Source organism: Phascolarctos cinereus, unplaced genomic scaffold (assembly GCF_003287225.1).
Source record: "Phascolarctos cinereus isolate Bilbo 61053 unplaced genomic scaffold, phaCin_HiC Scaffold_9;HRSCAF=440, whole genome shotgun sequence".
NCBI classification, from domain to species: Eukaryota; Metazoa; Chordata; class Mammalia; order Diprotodontia; family Phascolarctidae; genus Phascolarctos; species Phascolarctos cinereus.
The window spans coordinates 189,671,372-189,691,263 of NW_027556402.1; the positions used below are offsets into that span (position 1 = coordinate 189,671,372).

General features: G+C 39.0%; 1 protein-coding gene across 1 annotated transcript in view; it reads right to left on the reverse strand.

Annotated features, from left to right (window-relative positions):
* CRMP1 (collapsin response mediator protein 1) overlaps positions 1-19,892 on the reverse strand; it is an 80,131-nt gene that overhangs the window by 13,121 nt on the left and 47,118 nt on the right. The window contains 5 exon segments of the mRNA XM_020992296.2: positions 2,005-2,125; positions 3,140-3,208; positions 5,153-5,233; positions 6,566-6,627; positions 13,634-13,798. Of these exon segments, the coding sequence (XP_020847955.1) occupies positions 2,005-2,125; positions 3,140-3,208; positions 5,153-5,233; positions 6,566-6,627; positions 13,634-13,798 (498 nt within the window).

Consider the following 19,892-nt stretch of genomic DNA (forward strand, 5'->3'; position numbering starts at 1 on the left):
AAAATATAGACAGAATGGCATAGTTCAAAGAACCCTGGACTTGGAGTCAGAAGACCTGGGTTCTGGTGGCATAGTAGATAGAGCATTAGGCCTGGAGTTAGGAAGACCTGAGTTCAAATTCAACCTCAGATATTTATTAGCTGTGAGACCCTGGGCAAGTCACTTAACCTCTATTTGTCCCAGTTTCCTCATCTGTAAAATAGGAATATTAATAGCACCTGCCTCCCAGGATTGTTGTAAGGATCAAATGAGATAATAATTGCAAAGCACTTAGCACAATGCCTGGCACAGTGGGTAGGGTTCTGTGTCTGGAATCAGAAAGACTCATTGCCTGGCACAGTGGGTAGGGTTCTGTGTCTGGAATCAGAAAGACTCATCTCTTTGAGTTCAAATCTGGCCTCAGATACTTCCCAGCTGTGCTGGCAAGTCACTTAAACCTCTGTTTACTTTAGTCCACTGGAAAAGGAAATGGCAAACTATTCCAGTATCCTTGTCAAGAAAACCCCATAGACAATATGATCCACAGGGTCACAAAGAGTCGGATATGACCGAACAACTCACTCTGTGGTCTCAGACAAGGCTCTCAGCCTCAGTTTCCTCATCTATAAAAAGAGGTTGGAGTACATGATCAACAAAATCTCTTGCAGTCTGAAATCCTACATAATAGGAAGGGGAACAGAAGCCCTCCATAATACCTTCAAGAGATTCCAGACCAAAGCATACTTCGTAAATACTTCCAAAAATTTATGTTTTCATAGCCATCCATCTGTTACCCCAGATGGTGGTATGAAAATAGTAGTAATATAGCTTTATATAACTTCACAATCTACAAAATATAGGCATTATTAGCCCCATTTTACAGATGCAAAAACTGGCCCTGATAATCTTTTTCACAGATTCCCATACCAAAATTTTTCAGTCTTATTCGAAGGAATCTGATGGTAGTCACTTGGTCAAGTTCAAGGGCATGAATGGAAAAGCAAACTTAGTTATTCCAATGGCTGATCATTCATTTATCTCTTTCCTTACAGCTCCCTAGATACCAGCCATGTCACCTCTCATTGGCGTTTTCACCAATAACTAGGTGAGAGTGAAACTTGAACTAGTTAGCTCTTCCGTGTGTGGACACGTATGAAGATATTGTCTATTCCTAAGACCTCTCAGTGCTAGGGATATGGAAGCTTTGTGACCACACTTCCAAACAGAAGTCTAGCTAGACTTCTCTAGGGCCACTTCCCATCTGTGCCCACCATCTTTAATAACCTGACTAGCTTGGCCCCTCTCCTCCTAACTCATGAATCATTTTTACCAGAGACGATAAATCACAAACCACCATGGCCCCCAACAAGCATCTACTCTTCTCAAGTATAAAGAGCAAGTCTGTATCCCTTGGACCAGAGCCTTAAGCTTCAACTCAGAAGGTAACCCATTGTGAGCACATGCATCCACACACACACACACACACACACACACACACACACACACACACATACACACACAGTTGAACCAACCACAACACAAATCTCAGAAAGGAGTTCTTATTCAATAACACATAGTCACCTTTTGTACTAGCTACCAATGAAGGCCAAGAAATACAGCAATCCGAAGTATAGAAAAAGGACACAGTTGGACCTTCAGGGACTGTGTTTTATTTGTGCCCTAAATCTTAGGGCTTTTTCTGCCACAGATAGTTAGTAGCTATCAGATCCCCTAGGAAACTGACAATAAGTTCTTAGGAAAGATTTAAAGGGGGGAACATCTTGAAACCATTGACTCCCAAAACAACAAGGGAGATCATTTTATTAGTTGTATATTTTTATTATCCATGCCCTTATTTCCCCTAACAACCAGAAACAATTAGCAGTTGATTGAATATAGAAAGATGATTCCTTTGAAAGCTAGGCAATCATGGCCACCATCCATTCCCTAGTGATAAGTGGCTCCGACCAGCCACACAAACAGCATCTAGGCAGGGAATGGGGGAGGAGGACGTGAAGTCAGTACCTTTCTTCCTTGCCAGGGTAATTATGTCTGCAGCACTCTTGCTCATCACCTTGGTGATATAGACGGGGCAATTGATTCGACTGGCTATGGTGATGGCTCGGAAAGCAGCTTCTGCTTCCAGCTGAAAGGAAAGAGAAAAGAAAATGGTTCTCAAAGAGAGGAAGGGATTGAGGACAAAAGAAGTAAATTGAGGGTCAAAGAAGACATAACTTTCCCAAAGTCACACAGGCTTCATGGCAGAGCAAAATCAGAACACATATCCTCTGACTCTTAGCCTGGGTTTCTTTCTGACAAGCTTTCCCCAGCTGCCTGCCATCACCAAGGAGAATGAGGCTTTGAAGAAATGGGGCACAGGAATTGTAAGGTCTCATGGTGAAAAGAGAAGAGGAGTCCTATGCTCCAGTTAGTAATGGCCTTCTCCCTCAGGTTTCATCTATTACTTTGTTTTATACTTCTTAGTAGTGTTTGTGCATGCACACACAGACATATCACACATATATGCATATTTATATGTCTATCAATTATATCTTAGTTATATGTCTGTGAGTTATCTTACTATTGGACTGAAGACTCAGTGAGGGCAGAGATGGTGCCTAAATTTTGTGTCTCCCTCAGCAGCTGGCACAGTTGCTCTGCACAGAGTAGGCACTTGGTAAATGCTTATTACATTTGAATTTTAAGGGCAAATTTTAGGTATCTGTTTACATCATACCCCAATGCAGACTCCAAACTCCAAGAGAACAGCAATCATATCTAAACTTTGTGTCTCCCTAAGTGCTTAGCAGAGTAATTCTGTATACAGCAAGCACTTAATTAAGGATTGTTATTGTTAAGAGCATTGAGACACTGTGCCAAGAGACAAGTAGCCATTTTAGGGGGAAGGTAGGCTGGGAAGCTGTGGGCAGCATAAGGCTTTTCAATATTGGCAGAGGTATGGAGGGGTCGGGGTGAGAATGATGAAAAAGTAGGTATAGCTGAAGATCAGCCATGCCAGCTTCCTAGTTTTGCCAACAAGCTCTTGCCACTAAGTGCCAACAGAGGACAAAAAAGGCTGAGAGAATGTCTTCTGCATGTGTGTGTGAGTGGAAATAGTAAAATTTCAGTTTTCAACTGGAAATAAACTACATTTCATTACCTCTTCAGGTCTGCTCAGAGCATGTCCTTCAGGGCCTGTAATTCCCATTTCTAAGATTCGTTTTTGTTCCTGGAAGACAAGAGAAAAAAAAAACCCTTTTTAGCTTATGATGGGGCCAAATTGCATAAATTCCATTCCATTTTCTTTCAATTTTTCTGCCACTTACATTCAGGTACTTTACTACTACTACTACTACTACTACTACTACTACTATACTACTACTACTACTACTACTACTACTACTACTACCACCACCACCACCACCACCACCACCACTACTACCACTGCTACTACCATTACTACCACTACCACTACTGCTACTACTGCTGCTGCTGCTGCTGCTGCTATTGCTATCATTGTTGTTATTTTGTTACTGTTATTATTGTGGTTGTTATTTTGTTCTCATTTCATAGTGGTGTTCAGGTGAAGATAAACTTGGGACAAGTCAATATATCCTGCTATATTATTCTTTTATTTTTACGCTATTATGGATTATTTCACAGAGGGCTGAATTAACAGCTCCGACATATTATTGAAGAAATGTAATCCTACTGATACTGTTTTTATAAATGAAACCAGAAAATAAGGAATCTGAATCTAAGGAGTTGGTGAAGTCTGTGGGGGTTTTGGGTATGTATGTACATATATGTATATGTGTGTGTATATGTGTCTATATAAACACATACCTATATACATATACATATGCATATGCACATTCATATATTTTTATCGTTTGTCCAAAGGAAGCAAGAGAAAGCAAGTTGTTCAAGTGTTCTGTGGTACGATGTTTCTTGTTTTTAGATGCATGATGAAATGCAATCAATTTTATCAACTCCTTTATTACAAATTAATAATTTATTATACATTAAGAAACTAAGGCCCACAGAAGTTAAGCAATTTGTTCCAAGGAGAGACTGGTAATAAGGCAATGATTTGAACCCTAAATCTTTTGATCCATACAACTGAAAGGGCTGAACACACATGATAATGTTCATAATGAGTATTAAGTAAAAGACCCCATGTAGATAATTGGATCTTAAATATTAACATCGGTTACAGAGGATGAGGAGGTGAAGAAAGCCTATAATGGGGTGATCAAGTCTCTTCACATTTAATTAACACATACATTAGTATTCACTGCAAAAGGGAGAATGGTGGAAAATATGTTGAAAAACATGACTTGGTACTAAGTCACAAAAGAAGTCAAAACCATGAAGACTCCTCAAATATCTCAGGCCTATATAATGTTCATTTTTTTTTCCAAGAAAGTGGGAAGTTTGATCATACTCACCAAGTGACATCTCAAAAACTGAATTTAACTAGAATAGACAGGAAACAAATGGGTATCACTTCCAAACTCGCTATCTGTGTATGATCAGGACCTTGACTTCTTACCAAAAATCAAAATCAATACCAAATTAAAAGAAAAAAAACTTTTAAAAGTATGAAATTTAAACATCTCTCACATGATATTTAAATAAGCTATTTATACTTTAAAAAGGAGAAATGGATAAAAGAATATCTGTGAGACTCAGGTTTCTAATTTATAATAAAGGAGTTTAAAAATGATTATATTGACTAAGAGTAGCATTATTTTCTTTGAAATTATAAACAATGAAAAGCAATAACCACAATGAAAAAACTTTTTAAAAAAGCTTAAAACCACATTATCCATCTCTTATCATGAAACAGGATTCAAAGGTAAGCAATGCCATAGTCCCCATTTTACAGTCAGGGAAGTAGATACTCAAGGAAAGGAACACAACCAAGGTTATACAGGTAAATGTATGGTAAGTCAGGATTAGAACTCATATCTTATTCCTTGTCTACACTAATTTGTGAACCTGCTGTATTCCTCCTCCCCCACTGAATAAAAGCAAAACAAGGGCAGGAACCATCTGGATTTTATCTTTGTATTCCAGGGCCAGTTTCTGGACCATATTAGGTACTTTTTGGTTGACTTACCCTCATTTTTTCATTGGAGATGGAGAAGCAAGCCCATTACTTACTTACCTGAGCTATCAAATCTCCGTTTTCAGCATGGACTAAAATGACTGCACCAAGCCCTTTTAGGAATGTGAATGCTTCATAGAGCTGGAGAAGAAACAAAGAAGAATGAGCCTAAACTCCAAATAATACAGTCGATATTTTTTATAAATGATTTTCAACAAAAAGTGAGTTTTCTCCTTCAATTTGTTCAGGAAGCATGATATTCATAGCACTGTTTCTCCACATCAGATTTCTTTGTTCTAAATTGAATATATTTTGAGAAAGTAGAGTTCTAGGCAGATTTACTCAAATATTTTTTAGAATAATCTGACATATACATTATAATAAACAGGTAACACGTACATAGCACTTTAAGGTTTACGTAGGGCTTTACATAATTATTGTCATTTGATCCTTACAAAAGCCCGTAAGATAGATATCACTATTATCCCCACTTTATAGATGAGGAAGCTGAAGCTGAGGGAAATTAAGTCATTTGTCCAGGGTGAAGCAGATCCACATTCAAACCGAGGTCTTCCTGGCTCCAAGTTCAGTGTTTCAGTGAATGACTGCCAGAACCAACCAGCTTCTTAGATAAAACACTGGCCAGGAAAGGATGGTAATTATTACATCCTTGCACTTCTTTGAGTCCACTGCACCTCAGCCTTGGCATTTCCAACACACTCTGCAAACCAGGAGAGCACCAGAAATGTCCGCACACATTTGTGAACAAGGGAAGAGTCCAGACAAGTCGACTTTTGAGTAAGCAATTTAACCAGGCCCTGCCATGGTCTCAAGCTCTGCACTGTATCCCTCCCACTTTCACTTATGAGGTCACACCCAAAGAACCACTCACTGTAACCACTGACTCCAGTTTCCTAATTCAAGTTACGGAATACTGCATATCTTTAATAAATATTTGTTAGTTGATGGAGTCAGTATTTAACTAGTAACCACCTTATTTCTCAGAAAAGTAAACTGATGTCTGATTGTCTGAATAATGTCAACAGGTGGTGAAGAAGGTCACCCTAAATCATGTGTGTGAGTACTATTTTCTGCAATCACAAGAAGAAAAATAAGACACTGAGCATTAGTGTTGATCTTTCCTATTTTCTATTGCCTAATTAAAGGACCCAAAGGGTAGGTCAGTAACAATTAAACTAAAGGCAAATGCCACATTCAGAAGTCTAACATGTATGACTTGTCTAGGGATGTGCTAGTAAATGTTTAACAACCAGTTATCTGAAAATTCAAGACACATTTTTAAGTTTACTCTGAATTATTAATATTTTCTCCATCACTTTCTTTACCCTAATCAATCGACAAAATAATAAATCAAGCCCCAATCTATAATGTTGTTTATTTCCAAGGTGTAAATGCTCATGCTGAAAATTTCACAATGGCCTTGGGGAGCCTGTATGGATAAGACATGAATACCTGGCTGTCAGACATCTGGTAGAGATCTTTATATGCCATGTAGACTTGGAAAGAATTAACACCTGTTGCAAAACAAAAGACAAGAGATTTGCAGCATGAGTTGATATCAGAGATAGGGGTGGGAGATGTAGGGGATCTTTTTTCTTGGATACAAAGAACACAATGGGAAGTAGAGACATAGCTTTAAACTTTGCCGGCAGGTCATTTGGTTTGGATTTGTAGACTGAGACAGCAGGGAAATGGGTTTTCATTCCTTTAAGAAGAGGTTATGGGCAGAAAACATCCCCAAATGCTCTGGATAAAGAAAAGGAGTTTTAGGTAATTAATAATATCTTATATGTACATGTCTTACAAACCACTTTATAGGTATAGATACAATAATCTATATATGTAGATATACAAATATACATGTTATATATATATATGCATATATACCTACATATATATACATATACATGTGTACATATATACATATGTGTGTATATATGTGTATATGTGTGTGTATATATACATATATATATATACAAATGTGTGTATATATGTGTATGTGTGTATATATATATATACATATATCAACAACAGCAAAATATTGCAGACATTTAATAAATGTTTGTTAATTGATGGAATCAGTATTCAACTAGCAACCACCTTATTTCTCAGAAAAGTAAATTGATGTCTGATTGTCTCTGAGGTAGAAAGTGAGTAAAATGAGGCTCAGAAAGTTAAAGTGACTTCGCTAACTAAGTGGTGGAGCAAAGGTTAGAACCCAAATGTTAAGGCCAAGTTCAGTAGTGTTCCTTCCCCCACACCGTGTTACTTTTCGCTGAGAAGTAACACTCTGCATCATAAACTTAGGAAATTCATCATTCTTAGGGCTTCTTAACCGTTTTTGTGTCCTGGAACTCTGGCAGTCTGGTGAAGACTGTGGTGTTCTTCTCAGAATCACGTTTTTAAATAATTGAAGGAAATGTCAACTTCATTTAAAGATTGTGAAAATAAATATGTACTTTTTTTCTATCCAAATTCAGTATAAAAATAGAAGTAAATTCAGGAAGCATTTGGACAAAAGAATGAATGACAGACGCAGAGCATGAGTAGAAAGGGAAGCTAGGATAGAAGAAACACTCAATAATTAGCTTTGTGGATGATGCTAGACCTAATTATCTTTTCCCACAATGCATCCCTTGGGCCTCTGCTGGAACCTAATCCTACCTAATTGGGAAAGTTCCTACATTCCTGCAGCTTATTTTTTTTTACAGACAAATGTATAGCATTGTAACATTTAGGGCTAAAAGAGCTAAGAGATCATCAATTGTCCAATCTTCTCAGCTGGGGAATTTGAAAACTAAAGTCCAGGGATGTGAGTTCATGTCTGCCTAAATGTTAAAAAGATAATAAGTAACTGAGTGAGGATTTGAACCCAGGTTTTCTGACTGCAAATGAGATGTTCTTTCTTCTTCCTTTAGCTTTTTGTTTGTTTGTTTGTTCCTGGGATTCTCTGGTTTTGTTTTTTGTTTCTAAATTAAGAAAAAGTATTTCTAGGGTATATGAGGACAGTTAGGTGGTACAGTAGATAGAGCACTAGGCCTGGAGTCAAGAAAATTCATCTTCCTGAATTCAAATTCAGTCACGGACACTTATTAGCTGTGTGACCCTGGACCAGTCACCCTGTTTGCCTCAGTTTCTTCATCTGTCAAATGAGCTGGTAAAGAAAATGGCACCAGGTTAAGAAACTTTGAGAACAAAGTTCAATCCTTTGACATGACAGATAGGAAACTGAGGCCAGAGACCAAGTGGTAAGTCCAAAGCCATAGAGTGGTGAGCAGCAAAAACTGGGGCTTGAACCCAGGTTCTCTACTGATAGCTCCACTCTTCTTTTCCCAGTTTCAGGCCACCTCTCTTCCCATATATTTGATTAATATTGAGAGCTCTCCAGGGGACTGCTAATATTGCATCATACCAGAGCATGCACAGCAAGCAGTGGACTTTACTTACCTAGAAATGCACAAATTGAGCCAACTGAATACAGTCACCAAGAGCATTACACAAAGAAGCCTGGTAAATTGAATGGCATTGGCTGTGAGCTTTATGGCCTCCTATCGTCAGTCACGCTTGAGTTAGTAGCAATTCATTTATGCCAAATCGATCTTCCTCACTAAGCATATGCACCCACTCCAGAGGTTTCCTCCACTCCGGGAATAACCTTCCAAGCTTCTAAATATAGGATTGGTCCTTGGCCAACCCCTCTCCCTTACACAGATTGCTTGTCTCATTTCCTGAATGCCGGCCAGCTGTTAGATCAACCAAGGGGAGTTTCATGTAATGGTTTAAAAGTGGTGCATGTCCTAAGTTCCCTGCAACTGATGGAGACAGAAGACCAAGCCCAGTGAGCTACAGAATTGCAGTATGATATCGTGGGAAGAGCTCTGGCCTGTGAGTCAGGAAACCTGAGTTCAAGTTCATTCTCTGACATTAGGAATGTGTTTTTGAGCAAGTTACTTACATCCATTGCCTCAATTTCTTACTCTGAAAGAAACCAGGGCTGGTTAATTGATCTCTAAGCTTCTTTTCAGTCCCTCCCCGCCAAAATTACTATGATTTGCCAAGGCAGCAGGAATGACCATAAAGATTTATAGATAGACAGACACCCCTTCTGGGGATAGGGAAATGAAGGAAAAGCCTTTCAGTTTATATCCATTACAATCCGTCCTTAAGGAATTATACTTCATTTGGAACCAATCCAATCTGAAACCTTGAAGTAGCCCCCAGGAAGGACAGATATTGAAACATCCTATCAAAGGGAGACAAGACATCCACTTAAGCTGCCTGTAAAAATTATCAGGCTCCAGATCAATTCCTTTTAAACTTAATAAAATTGCTACTATTCTCTTCAGCTCCAGAAATCTGAAAGGAGCTCCCTGCCAGCATTAACCTTTTCAGGTCTAGAATAGAAGGCTAGAGCTGCAGAATGTCAGAGTTGAAAGGGACTTCAGACACTACCTAGTCTAATCAGTTCCTGAATATGAATTTACTCTATTGATCAATCAACAGACATTTATTAGATGCCGACTATGTGCCAGAATTATGCTAAGACCTGGGGACACTAAAAGAGGTAAAAGATAGTCCTTGCCCTCAGGGAGGTAAGAACAGTCAGTTCCTGCTTACTGACCTGAAATAGAGGAGAAAACTTACTACTTCTCCAAGCAAGAAATACCACTATTAGATCAATTTAATCAGGATTTTCCCCCTTATGTTGGGACATTTTCCTTTTTGTAATTTCTACCCAATGGTTCCCACATTTGTTCTCTTGGGTCAAGTACAACAAGTCCATTCCTTCTCATTCCCATCCTGCACTGCCCCCCCAAGAGAGTTCTTTAAAGTCAGTCATGTCTATCCTAAATCTTCTCTGGGCTGAACTTGCCCAGTTCCTTCAACTGATCCTTATATAGCAGCTCAGTATCACTGTCATCCTTCCTAAAATGCAGTGACCTGAACTGAACCCAAAGTTTCCAATGTGATCTGACCAGAGCAGGGTCCAATAGGAGGATTACTTCTCTCCATCACATCCCATCAATCTCTCCTAGTTTTTTTCCCCACGCAAACTGTTCTTTAGCTATGCCTCCTTCATTCTATATATGTGAACTTGATTTTTTTAGTTCAGTTATTTCACTTGACATTTATCCCCACTGAATTTCATATTATTGGATTTGACCCATTGTTCTAGCCTGTTGAGATCCGTTTGGACAAAGAATTGTCAGAGTATTTACTGAACACTTATATGTGCCAAGCACTGTGCTAAGTTCTAGGGACAGACTTAAAAAGAAAGCCAGTCCTACTCTCAAGGAGCTCACACTACAAGTGAGAGAGACTATCTATCTACCTATCTATCTGTCTATCCATCTATCTAGACAGGAGGGCTTAGCTTCGGGGAGGATAGATAGACCGAGAAATGCAGCATAGCACAGTACATCAGATGCCAGCACCTGAAGGTCTAAAGGCATAGCAGCAGGATAGATAGTAAGCATCAGATCTTAGTATCAGTATCAGATAGTAAGAGGATCTTGGGATGCAGTGTCAGGACAGATGGTAAGAACTGCTCATTCTCCATCTTATTGTAAGGATTATAGATGGCGTCTCCCTGCTCATCTAAGAGGTATGAGCAGCCATGTCTGTTCTACTGGGTAGGGGTCTTAGAGGGGCCTGGCACACCACCACTGAGAATAGGTTTGAGGGCCCAAGTGGAGCAGGACCTTAACCTTAATTTCCTTCAACAGCAGTCAGGATTGGAGGGAGGAAGGTAAATCCTGACTCTGTCATTCAATATGCTAGCTAGATCTCTCAACTAAATGTCATTGATATTCAGGACCTTGTAGTCCACTCAATGCCTGACCTGAAAATAACCTTAAAGACTATCCAGTCCAAACTAAGACTTAGGGAGTGGAAGGAATTTGTCCAAGGTCACTCAGGTAGTTAAGCAGAACTGGAATTCAGACCCAGCTCATCTGCCTGAAATTCAAGTGTTCTTTCCAACAAATCTTAGAACACAGAATGTGGCAGCCAGAAAGGACGTGAGTACAAAGAATGTCAGAGCTGCATGGGTCTGTAGAACATAGGACACAAAAAGATGGAACAGAAAAAGTCCTAAGAGGTCATCTAGACCAACAATATAAACTAAAATAGAAATGGATTCCTACCAGCAGCATATTGACTTAGAAATCCACAAATTAACATAATCCTTGGTATTCTTTCTCTCTCTCTCTCTCTCTCTCTCTCTCTCTCTCTCTCTCTCTCTCTATATATATATATATATATATATATATATATATATATACATATACATATATGTATATATATATAAATATACACACACATACATATACACATATATATGAATATGTATATATAACATGTATACAGATGTGTGTGCATATACATATGCATATACATATGCGTGTGTGTGTGTGTGTGTGTGTGTGTGTGTGTGTGTGTGTGTGTGTGTGTAAATTAGATGGCACAGTGGATAGAGCACCAGGCCTGGAGTCAGGAAAACTCAGTTTCCTGAATTCAAACCTGGTCTCAGACATTTACTAGCTATGTGACCCAGGGCAAGTCACTTAACCCTGTTTGCCTTTGTTTCCTCATCTGTAAAATGAACTGGAGAAGGAAATGGCAAACCACTCCAGTATCTCTGCCAAGAAAACCCCAAATGGGATCACGAAAAGCTGGACACGACTGAAATGACTGAACAATAATAACTATATTTTTATTTATTTTGTTAAACTCCAATTATATTTTTCAAATAAGAAAACAGAGGCTTTGAAAAATAAAGTGGCTTTGCCAAGCTTACACAATGAACCAAAGCCAGGGATAGAATATATATAGAATGCCCAGTTCAATGCTTTTTTCCACTAAGACACAGTTGCCTCTCAAAAGAACATTCCCCAGGGGTCTTTAATAGACTGATTTTTCCAATTAAGAGACAAGAGGGAATACCACTGTCAGAACATCTGAGGCATCAGGCTGACTTACTATGTTTCTCTGATTGAAGTCAAAATCCCTGACCATGCTATATTAACTGGCCATCATCCTGATGGACCCCTAGTTAGCTTTCCCTAAAGAAATATGTATATTCTGTTGTAAACAGATGAAACATGTTCTTGTGGAAGTCCCTACTGCAACTTCCTGCCAAAGTGACCCATTTCATTAGCAATGACTCACATCTTTTGTTCGGGTCCACAAAAGGCTACCTTGTTGGCATATTTATATGTATTTGTGCATATATATGAGGCAGCTAAGTGGCACATGGATAGATCACTGGGCTTGGAGTTAGAAAGACCAGAGTTAAAATCCAGCCCCAGGCATTTATTAGCTGTGTGACTCTGGACAAGTCACTTAACCCAGTTTGCCTCACTTTCTTTGTCTACAAAATGAGCTGGAGAAGGAAATGGCAAACCACTCCAGTATCTTTGCCAAGAATTGGTATGTCTATGGTTCATGGGGGTCACAAAGAATCAGACACGATTGAACAACTGAACAGTAACAACAACAATGCATGTGTATGTGTGTGTGTGTGTGTGTGTGTGTGTATGTGCATAGAGGTATATATAAGCCCATTCTAGATCTTATAGTCCGTTATTATATATACAAATATATGCACACAGACATATATACACACATTGTATATACGCTTATATGCACATGTATGTGTGTGTGTGTGTGTATATATGTATATATATGTATGTGTGTGTGTATATATATATATATATATATATATATATATATACACACACACATACATACACATATGTATATAATATATATGCCCACACATATAGACTGTAAGACCTAGAGTGGATCTTACAAGACATCTCATCTATCTATCCCTGATTGTATCAATAAGGAAACTGAGGATTAGAGAGGAAAGTTACTTACCCAAGGTCACACAGGAAGTAAATAGCAGAACCAAGATTGTAGCACAGACATTCTAACTCATAGCCCATGGGTCTTTCCTATTTTCTTTTCTCTGTACAAACCACATTGCCTGTCATACAGCTGGGTATATAGGGCTTGTTAGAACCAGGAGAACATTGTACACACTAACAACAACACTATGCAATGACTAACTTTGATAGACTTAGCTCTTCTCAGCAATGCAATGATCTAAGACAATTCCAAGGGACTCATGATGGAAAATGCTGTTCACATCTAGAGAAAGAACTATGGAGTCTGAATACAGATCAAAGCATACTATTTTCTCTTTTTCTTTCTTGTGGTTTTTCTCTTTTGTTCTGATTCTTCTTTCACAACATGGCTAATGTGGAAATATATTTAATATGATTGTACATGTACAACCTATATCAGATTGTATACCGTCTTGGTGGGGGAGGGACAGGGAAAATTTGGAATTAAAAATCTTATAAAAGTGAATATTGAAAACTAAAAATAAATTAATTTTTAAAAAAGGACTCGTTAATATAATTGCACTAGGCCCCAAGACATGCAGTAAGTTATGGATGTCTCCTCCAAGCTCACACAGTTAAAACAGACCATTCCTTGTTGATTACTGACCTTTGTCTTGGACCAGCATATCCAGCTCTTCTCGGATCCCATCATACCATCTGGTAATGTCCACATGGAGAGAGTAATCACAGCAGGATTTGGTGTCAGCAGCCTCATGCCACTTTTCAAAGGTGGCAAGTAAACTGGCACCAGGCTCAGGGAGGACGTGGTCAACTAGAAGAGAAAAAGAAGTGCATGGTCAAAGCCAATCCAGGATACAGAATATTTAGTGTAGGGGGTGGTAAGGGGGACCGCTAATCATAGTGCATTGGGTAGAGCACTGGCTTTAGAATCAGGAAAACTCATCTTCATGAGATCAAATCTGGCCTCAGACACTTACTAGCTGTGTGAACCTGGGCAAGTCACTTTACTCCTTTTGCCTCAGTTTCTCATCTGTAAATGAGATGGAGAAGGAAATGGCAAAAGAAAACTCCAAAACAGGGTCATGAAGAGTTGGACACAACTGAAACAACCCAATAAGAAGATAAAGGAATCAAAAAGTTTTCCCTCAAAAAAGCCCAAAACTGTTCCCCCATGAACAAAAATTCTCTTTTTAGCAACTCTATCTCCCTAGTGCAAGCTCCCATTTCTTTCTGCATATTACTTCAGCAGCTTCCTGGCTAAGTGTTCTCAGGAACTCTAGCTTTCTACATCCCGCTCCCAATTCATCTTGCACATGCTACTACATTATTCTTTCAATCATGTCACTCCTGTACTCAAACACCTTCCACGGCTCCCCATTGACTAGAAGATAAAGTCCAAACTCCTCATCTGGTCATTCAAGGTGCTATATAATCTGGCCCTACCCTTCCTATGAAATCCTATCACAGAACATTAGAACCAGAAGAGTCTTTATCAATGACCTAGTCTAAACCGCACATTTTACCAAGGAGGAAGCTGCCCAGTTGCTCCGTCCCGTAACTATTCTGTGAGATTCCACCAAACATTTTCCCTCAGTCCGGCCCATCTTGTTATTCTGTAGCCATTCCCCATACCATAATCATGATCTTCTCACTGCTTGTATTGATTCTCTTCCAACCTCCTGCAATTCACTTTCTTTCTCAGTTCAGCAAATATTTATTAACTATTATTTTCAAAGCACAAAATAAGTCACTGGAAATAGAAAGAAAAAACAAACAACAGCAATAATAAATCCTTGCCCTCAAGCCACTTACATTTTTATTGGGAATACTTGTTGTCGTTGTCCTGTCTAACTCTTCATAACCCTGTTTGGAGTTTTCTTGGCAAAGACACTCATTTTATAGAAACTGAGGAAACTGAAGCAAACAGACTTAAGTGACTTGCCCAGGGTCACACAGCTAGTAAGTGTCTCAGGCCACATTTGAACTTAGGAAGATAAGTCTTCCTAGCTCCAGGCCCAACACTCTCTCCAGTGTGCCACTTAGCTGCCCCCCTAGGGAATGCTTAATAAACCACTAAGTGGTTTATGTATAAACCACTTATATATCATATATGTAATGATATATAAGCATATATATGTATTGAAATATATTTTTATTTTAACCCAATATTATTTGAGGAAGGAGGAGCATTAACTACTTAGGTAGTCAGGAAAGATGCCCCATAGAGGCTGGCACCTGAGATGAACCTTACAGGAAGTGAAGTTTTCTAAGAGGCCCAACAGGTAAAGAAGTAGTTGGGCATGGGGGCCAGCATGCATACAGACACACAGGTAAGGGGGAGGAAGAATGTTAAGTTCAAGGAACAGTAAGAAATTCTGGTTAGCTGGTACATGTTGTGCTCATAGGGAGCAATGTGAAATGTCTGAAGGGGAGGCTGGAACAAGAGTGTAAAATACTTTCAAAAACAGGCTGAGGAGTTCACATTTTATTTTACTGACACCAGTAAGCACCTGAATATTTTGAAGTACAAAGTGATATGGTCATCCTTATGACTTGGGGAAATTATTTTCATAACTGCCTATAGAATAGATTAGATGAAGGGATATCTGGAAACAGGGAGACCAATTAGGAGGCTATTGGAGTAGTCCAAATTAGATAAGATGAGGGCCTGAAATATGATGGTGGCCATGTGAATAGAGACAGAAGAATGGATGCAATAAATGGGGTTAGGATTGATAAGACTTCAAAAATGACTGGACATGGAAGTGTGAGGAAGAGAAAGCAGTCAGATCACTGTCAGAATATGAATCTGGGGGAGTGAATGGATGATGGTACCCTCAACAGCAATAGGGAAGTTTGGAAGAGGGATGGGTTTAGTGGGGAAGATGATAAATATGGTTCTGGACTGGTTGGATTTTAGAAGCATACAGGCAATCCAGGTAGAGATGATAATGCAGAGTGGAGTTCAGGAAACAAATTAGGGCAGGATATGTAAATCTGGTAGACATCTACATAAAGATGATAACTAAAATCTTGAGAACTGATGAGATCACCAATGCAAAGGAGATCATCACCTTTATTTGTCGACAAAGTGAAAGGGGGAAGGAAACACACACCTAACCTCCAAATTGCCTTTATAAATTAAATTTTATTTTTCTAATTAAGAGAAAGTTAATTTGTTTTCTTTCCCTACCATTTTCCACTCCATTGTGGGAAAGAAAATAAGAAAATATGTATGTGTGTGTATATCAGCATATCTATATCTATGTATCTATATAGATATAGATACACACACATGTGCATATGTGCATATGAATGGAGACATCCCAGGTGAGAGCTTTGGGGGACACCCATGGTTAGGGGGGATGATAGATCATTGAGCAAAGGAGATGGAAAAGAGCGGTCAGTCAGGCTGGAAGAAAACCAGGAGAAAGTATGGAGCATCATGAAAGCTGAGGGAGAGATTTCCAGGAGGAAAGGGTAATAAGAGGGATCAAAATCTACAGAGAGGAGAAGGCTGAGCATTGGGAAAAGAACATCATATTTAATAATTAAGAGATCCTGGGTAGCCTCAGAGAAACCATTTCATTTTATTGGTGGAGTCATAAACCAGATTTCTAAACAACTGGGAAGTGAGTGAAAAGTAAGAATGCAAAGCACCAAACATAGTTTTTTTTTCCTTGGAGTTTAGCTGTGAAATGGAGCATAGATATATTCGAAATCCCTGAACCTGGTATTTTCTGGCCTCTATATTCTGGCTTCCACTTACTTTTCTACTTTTGTTCACTCCTCGGCCTACCACCCTAACCAGCCAGGCTGGTTGGCTCACTGCAGAAATTGGGCATTCCTTCCACCAAACCTGTGCTCATTACATTGAATTGAAACACTCTGCCCTACAAATACTACTTATCCTTCAAGATCTATTACCTACTTTATCCAAGAAGACTTTCCTGTCTGACCACACCCGTCCTCAGGGACCTTTCCTTCTTTTGAATTCTTACAGTTCTTGTTATTTATTCTATTCATGTAACAGTTATCATCCCTTAACCTATGTTATGCTGGTCAAGGTAAGGAGGGGAATTAATGGAATATGTACGGGAGGGTAAGATGGCAAGAAAAAATACCAGTCTAAAAAAATGCCTTTTTGGAAAAGCCTCAGGCCCCCACCATCAACCATGAGATATTATTTCTTTGATAAGACTGGATAAATGAAAGATAGTTACCTAGGCCAACTTTCTGTAGAGAACCAGAAAACCCTCCTTGTCCTTAGAGATATCTCTCTAATAAAAAGGGAAGGGAAGGAAGATGGGAAGGGAAATGGCCCCTCAAATTGTTTTTTTTTAAATTAAATTTTATTTTTTTGAATTAAGAAAAAATCTATTTTCTTTCCCTTCTACCTTTTACTCTACTGGAGAAAAGGAAAAAAAAATCTGTGTAACAAATATGTATAGCAAAGCAAAACAAATTTCTTCATTGCCTTTGAAAGAATGCATGTGAATCTGCAACCCTGGGGTTATGGTTTTAAAAATCATATTCTCAATTTGTATAAATCATTTTTATGGATGAAGCTATAAATTTCCCATAAAAATTCATGTGCTTCCACTCCCTTTTTGAGAGAATCATGTTTTACACACACACACACACACACACACACACATACACATTCCCTAGGCAGTATTAATGCCACAGTGGAATTATTTTATGATAGTGATAAAGAACACGATAAATATACCCATATTCACCCAAAGTTGCTCAGTCATGTCTGATTCTTTGTGACTCCATTCAGGGCTTTCTTGGCGAAGATACTAGAGTAGGTTGCCATTTCCTTCTCAGTTCATTTTTATGGATGAGGAACTGAGGCAAACAGGGCTAAGTGACTTGCTCAGGGTCACACAGGTAGTAAATGTCTGAGATGGGATTTGAACTCATGAAGATGAGTCTTCTTGACTCCAAGTCCAGTGCTCTACCCACTGTGCTACCTAGCTGCCCTTATTTAGCTGACAGTAGTAGATAAAGTTCAAATCCAATGCTGTTCCTTCCATGAATCGTTCCCTGATTCCCCTCCAGTCAGAAAGGTTCTCTCTCACCTCAAACACATCTAAATGCCTGCCTGTTCTTGTTTTAGGCATTTGCTTTTTTCCTACTTTATTACACTATTTATTCATATCATATTTCCCTTAATAGCCGACGTGCTCCTGGAAGATGGGGATTGTCTTGGTTATACTTATTATCGATCATACCCAGTGTTTAGTATAGCACACCGCATCATTCAAGCCTTCAATGATATTTATTGGATTCAACTGAATTCTTTTATAAGCTTTAGTGCCTTTCAAAGAATAGGCAATCAGTAAATATTGATCAGCTTAGTAGCCTGCTATGAGTATCCCTTTAAGGTTTTATTCCTTTACCTCTGTAATTGCAAACATCCCTTAGCTTTTCCACAAGGCTGAATGTTTCTTCTAGCCATAAAATGTGATCTTTTCTCCTTCACTCCCTTCCCGACCACTGCCACTTTGGAGGATGTGTAAGATTTAATGAAAATGTCCAAGAACATCACCGTCACAGGTACTTAGTGGTAGGAAGTCATGATAAAAATGACAGGATGAAACCTCTCATTGCAATAAATTCTGCATCTACCAAAAAGTAGTCAGGCCCCCATACCCACACCTTCACCCCATGCTGATGACGAAAAAAACAGCTGGCTTCCAAATTGCTGGCCAGGGTTTACAGAGTAGTGAAGGTTTGTCAATGGTATCCGTGACCTCACCTTAAAGAGGGATTAAAAATGTTTAATTAAATGAATCAAAACAAGACATTCTGGGGAACTGAATTGATCTTTTCTTTTCTTTTTAAAGCTATTTGCTTTTCATTATTAGTTCAGCTCAGTCATGTCCAACTCTTTGTGACCTCATTTTGGGATTAAATTTGCCATTTCCTTCTTCAGATCATCTTACAGATGGGGAAACTGAGACAAACAGGGTCAAGTGACTTGCCTGGGGTCACACAGCTAGTAAGTATCTGAGGCCAGATTTGAACTCCAGATGAATCTTCCTGATTCCAGGGCTAGCATTCTAGCCACTGCACCACCTAGCTGCCCATTTCACTATTAGTAGAGAGATACCATTGTAGTAAACACGGTCTCCACTAATAAAAATTTATATAATTTGGACACAGTAGTGAGGAAGATGAGCATTTATCTAGTACCTACTGTGTGCTGGGCACTGTGCGAAGTGCTCTTCACAGACATCATCTTATTTGATCCTCACCACAACCCTTTGAGGTAGGTGCTACTATTATCCTCATTTTATGATTAAGGAAATTGAGGTAAACAGGGATTAAATGACTTGCCCAGTGTTATCACAACTAGCAAGTGTCTGAGGCCTAATTTGAACTCAGGACTTCCTGACTCCAGACCCAGAGCTCCACCCACTGTACCACCAGCTGCCTGGCAATTCTAGAGTAAGAATAACATGATTTCATTTAATTGGAAATCGTAATTGTTTAATGAACCAACCTCATTCTACCCTTAATATTTCATATCTTAGTTTAATCTACATGATACATTTGACAGTGATGAATGGCAGTGCCCAGTAGGGTAAGATCATAAACTGCTAGAGCAAAAAGGGACATCGAAATAGAAAATATCTAATGTTGGAGCCAGAAGAGTTCTCAAAACACACCAAGTCAGAACTGGAAGGAGCCAACTTACATCAAATCTTCATCTTTCATTTTGTAACTAGGTGACGCAGTGGATAGAGAAGGGGGCCTGGAGTCAGGAAGATTCATCTTCCTGAGTTCAAATCTGTCCTCAGACACTTACTAGCTGTGTGACCCAGGGCAAGTCACTTAACTGTTTGCCTCAGTTTCCTCATCTGTAAAATGAGCTGGAGAAGGATATGGCAAAC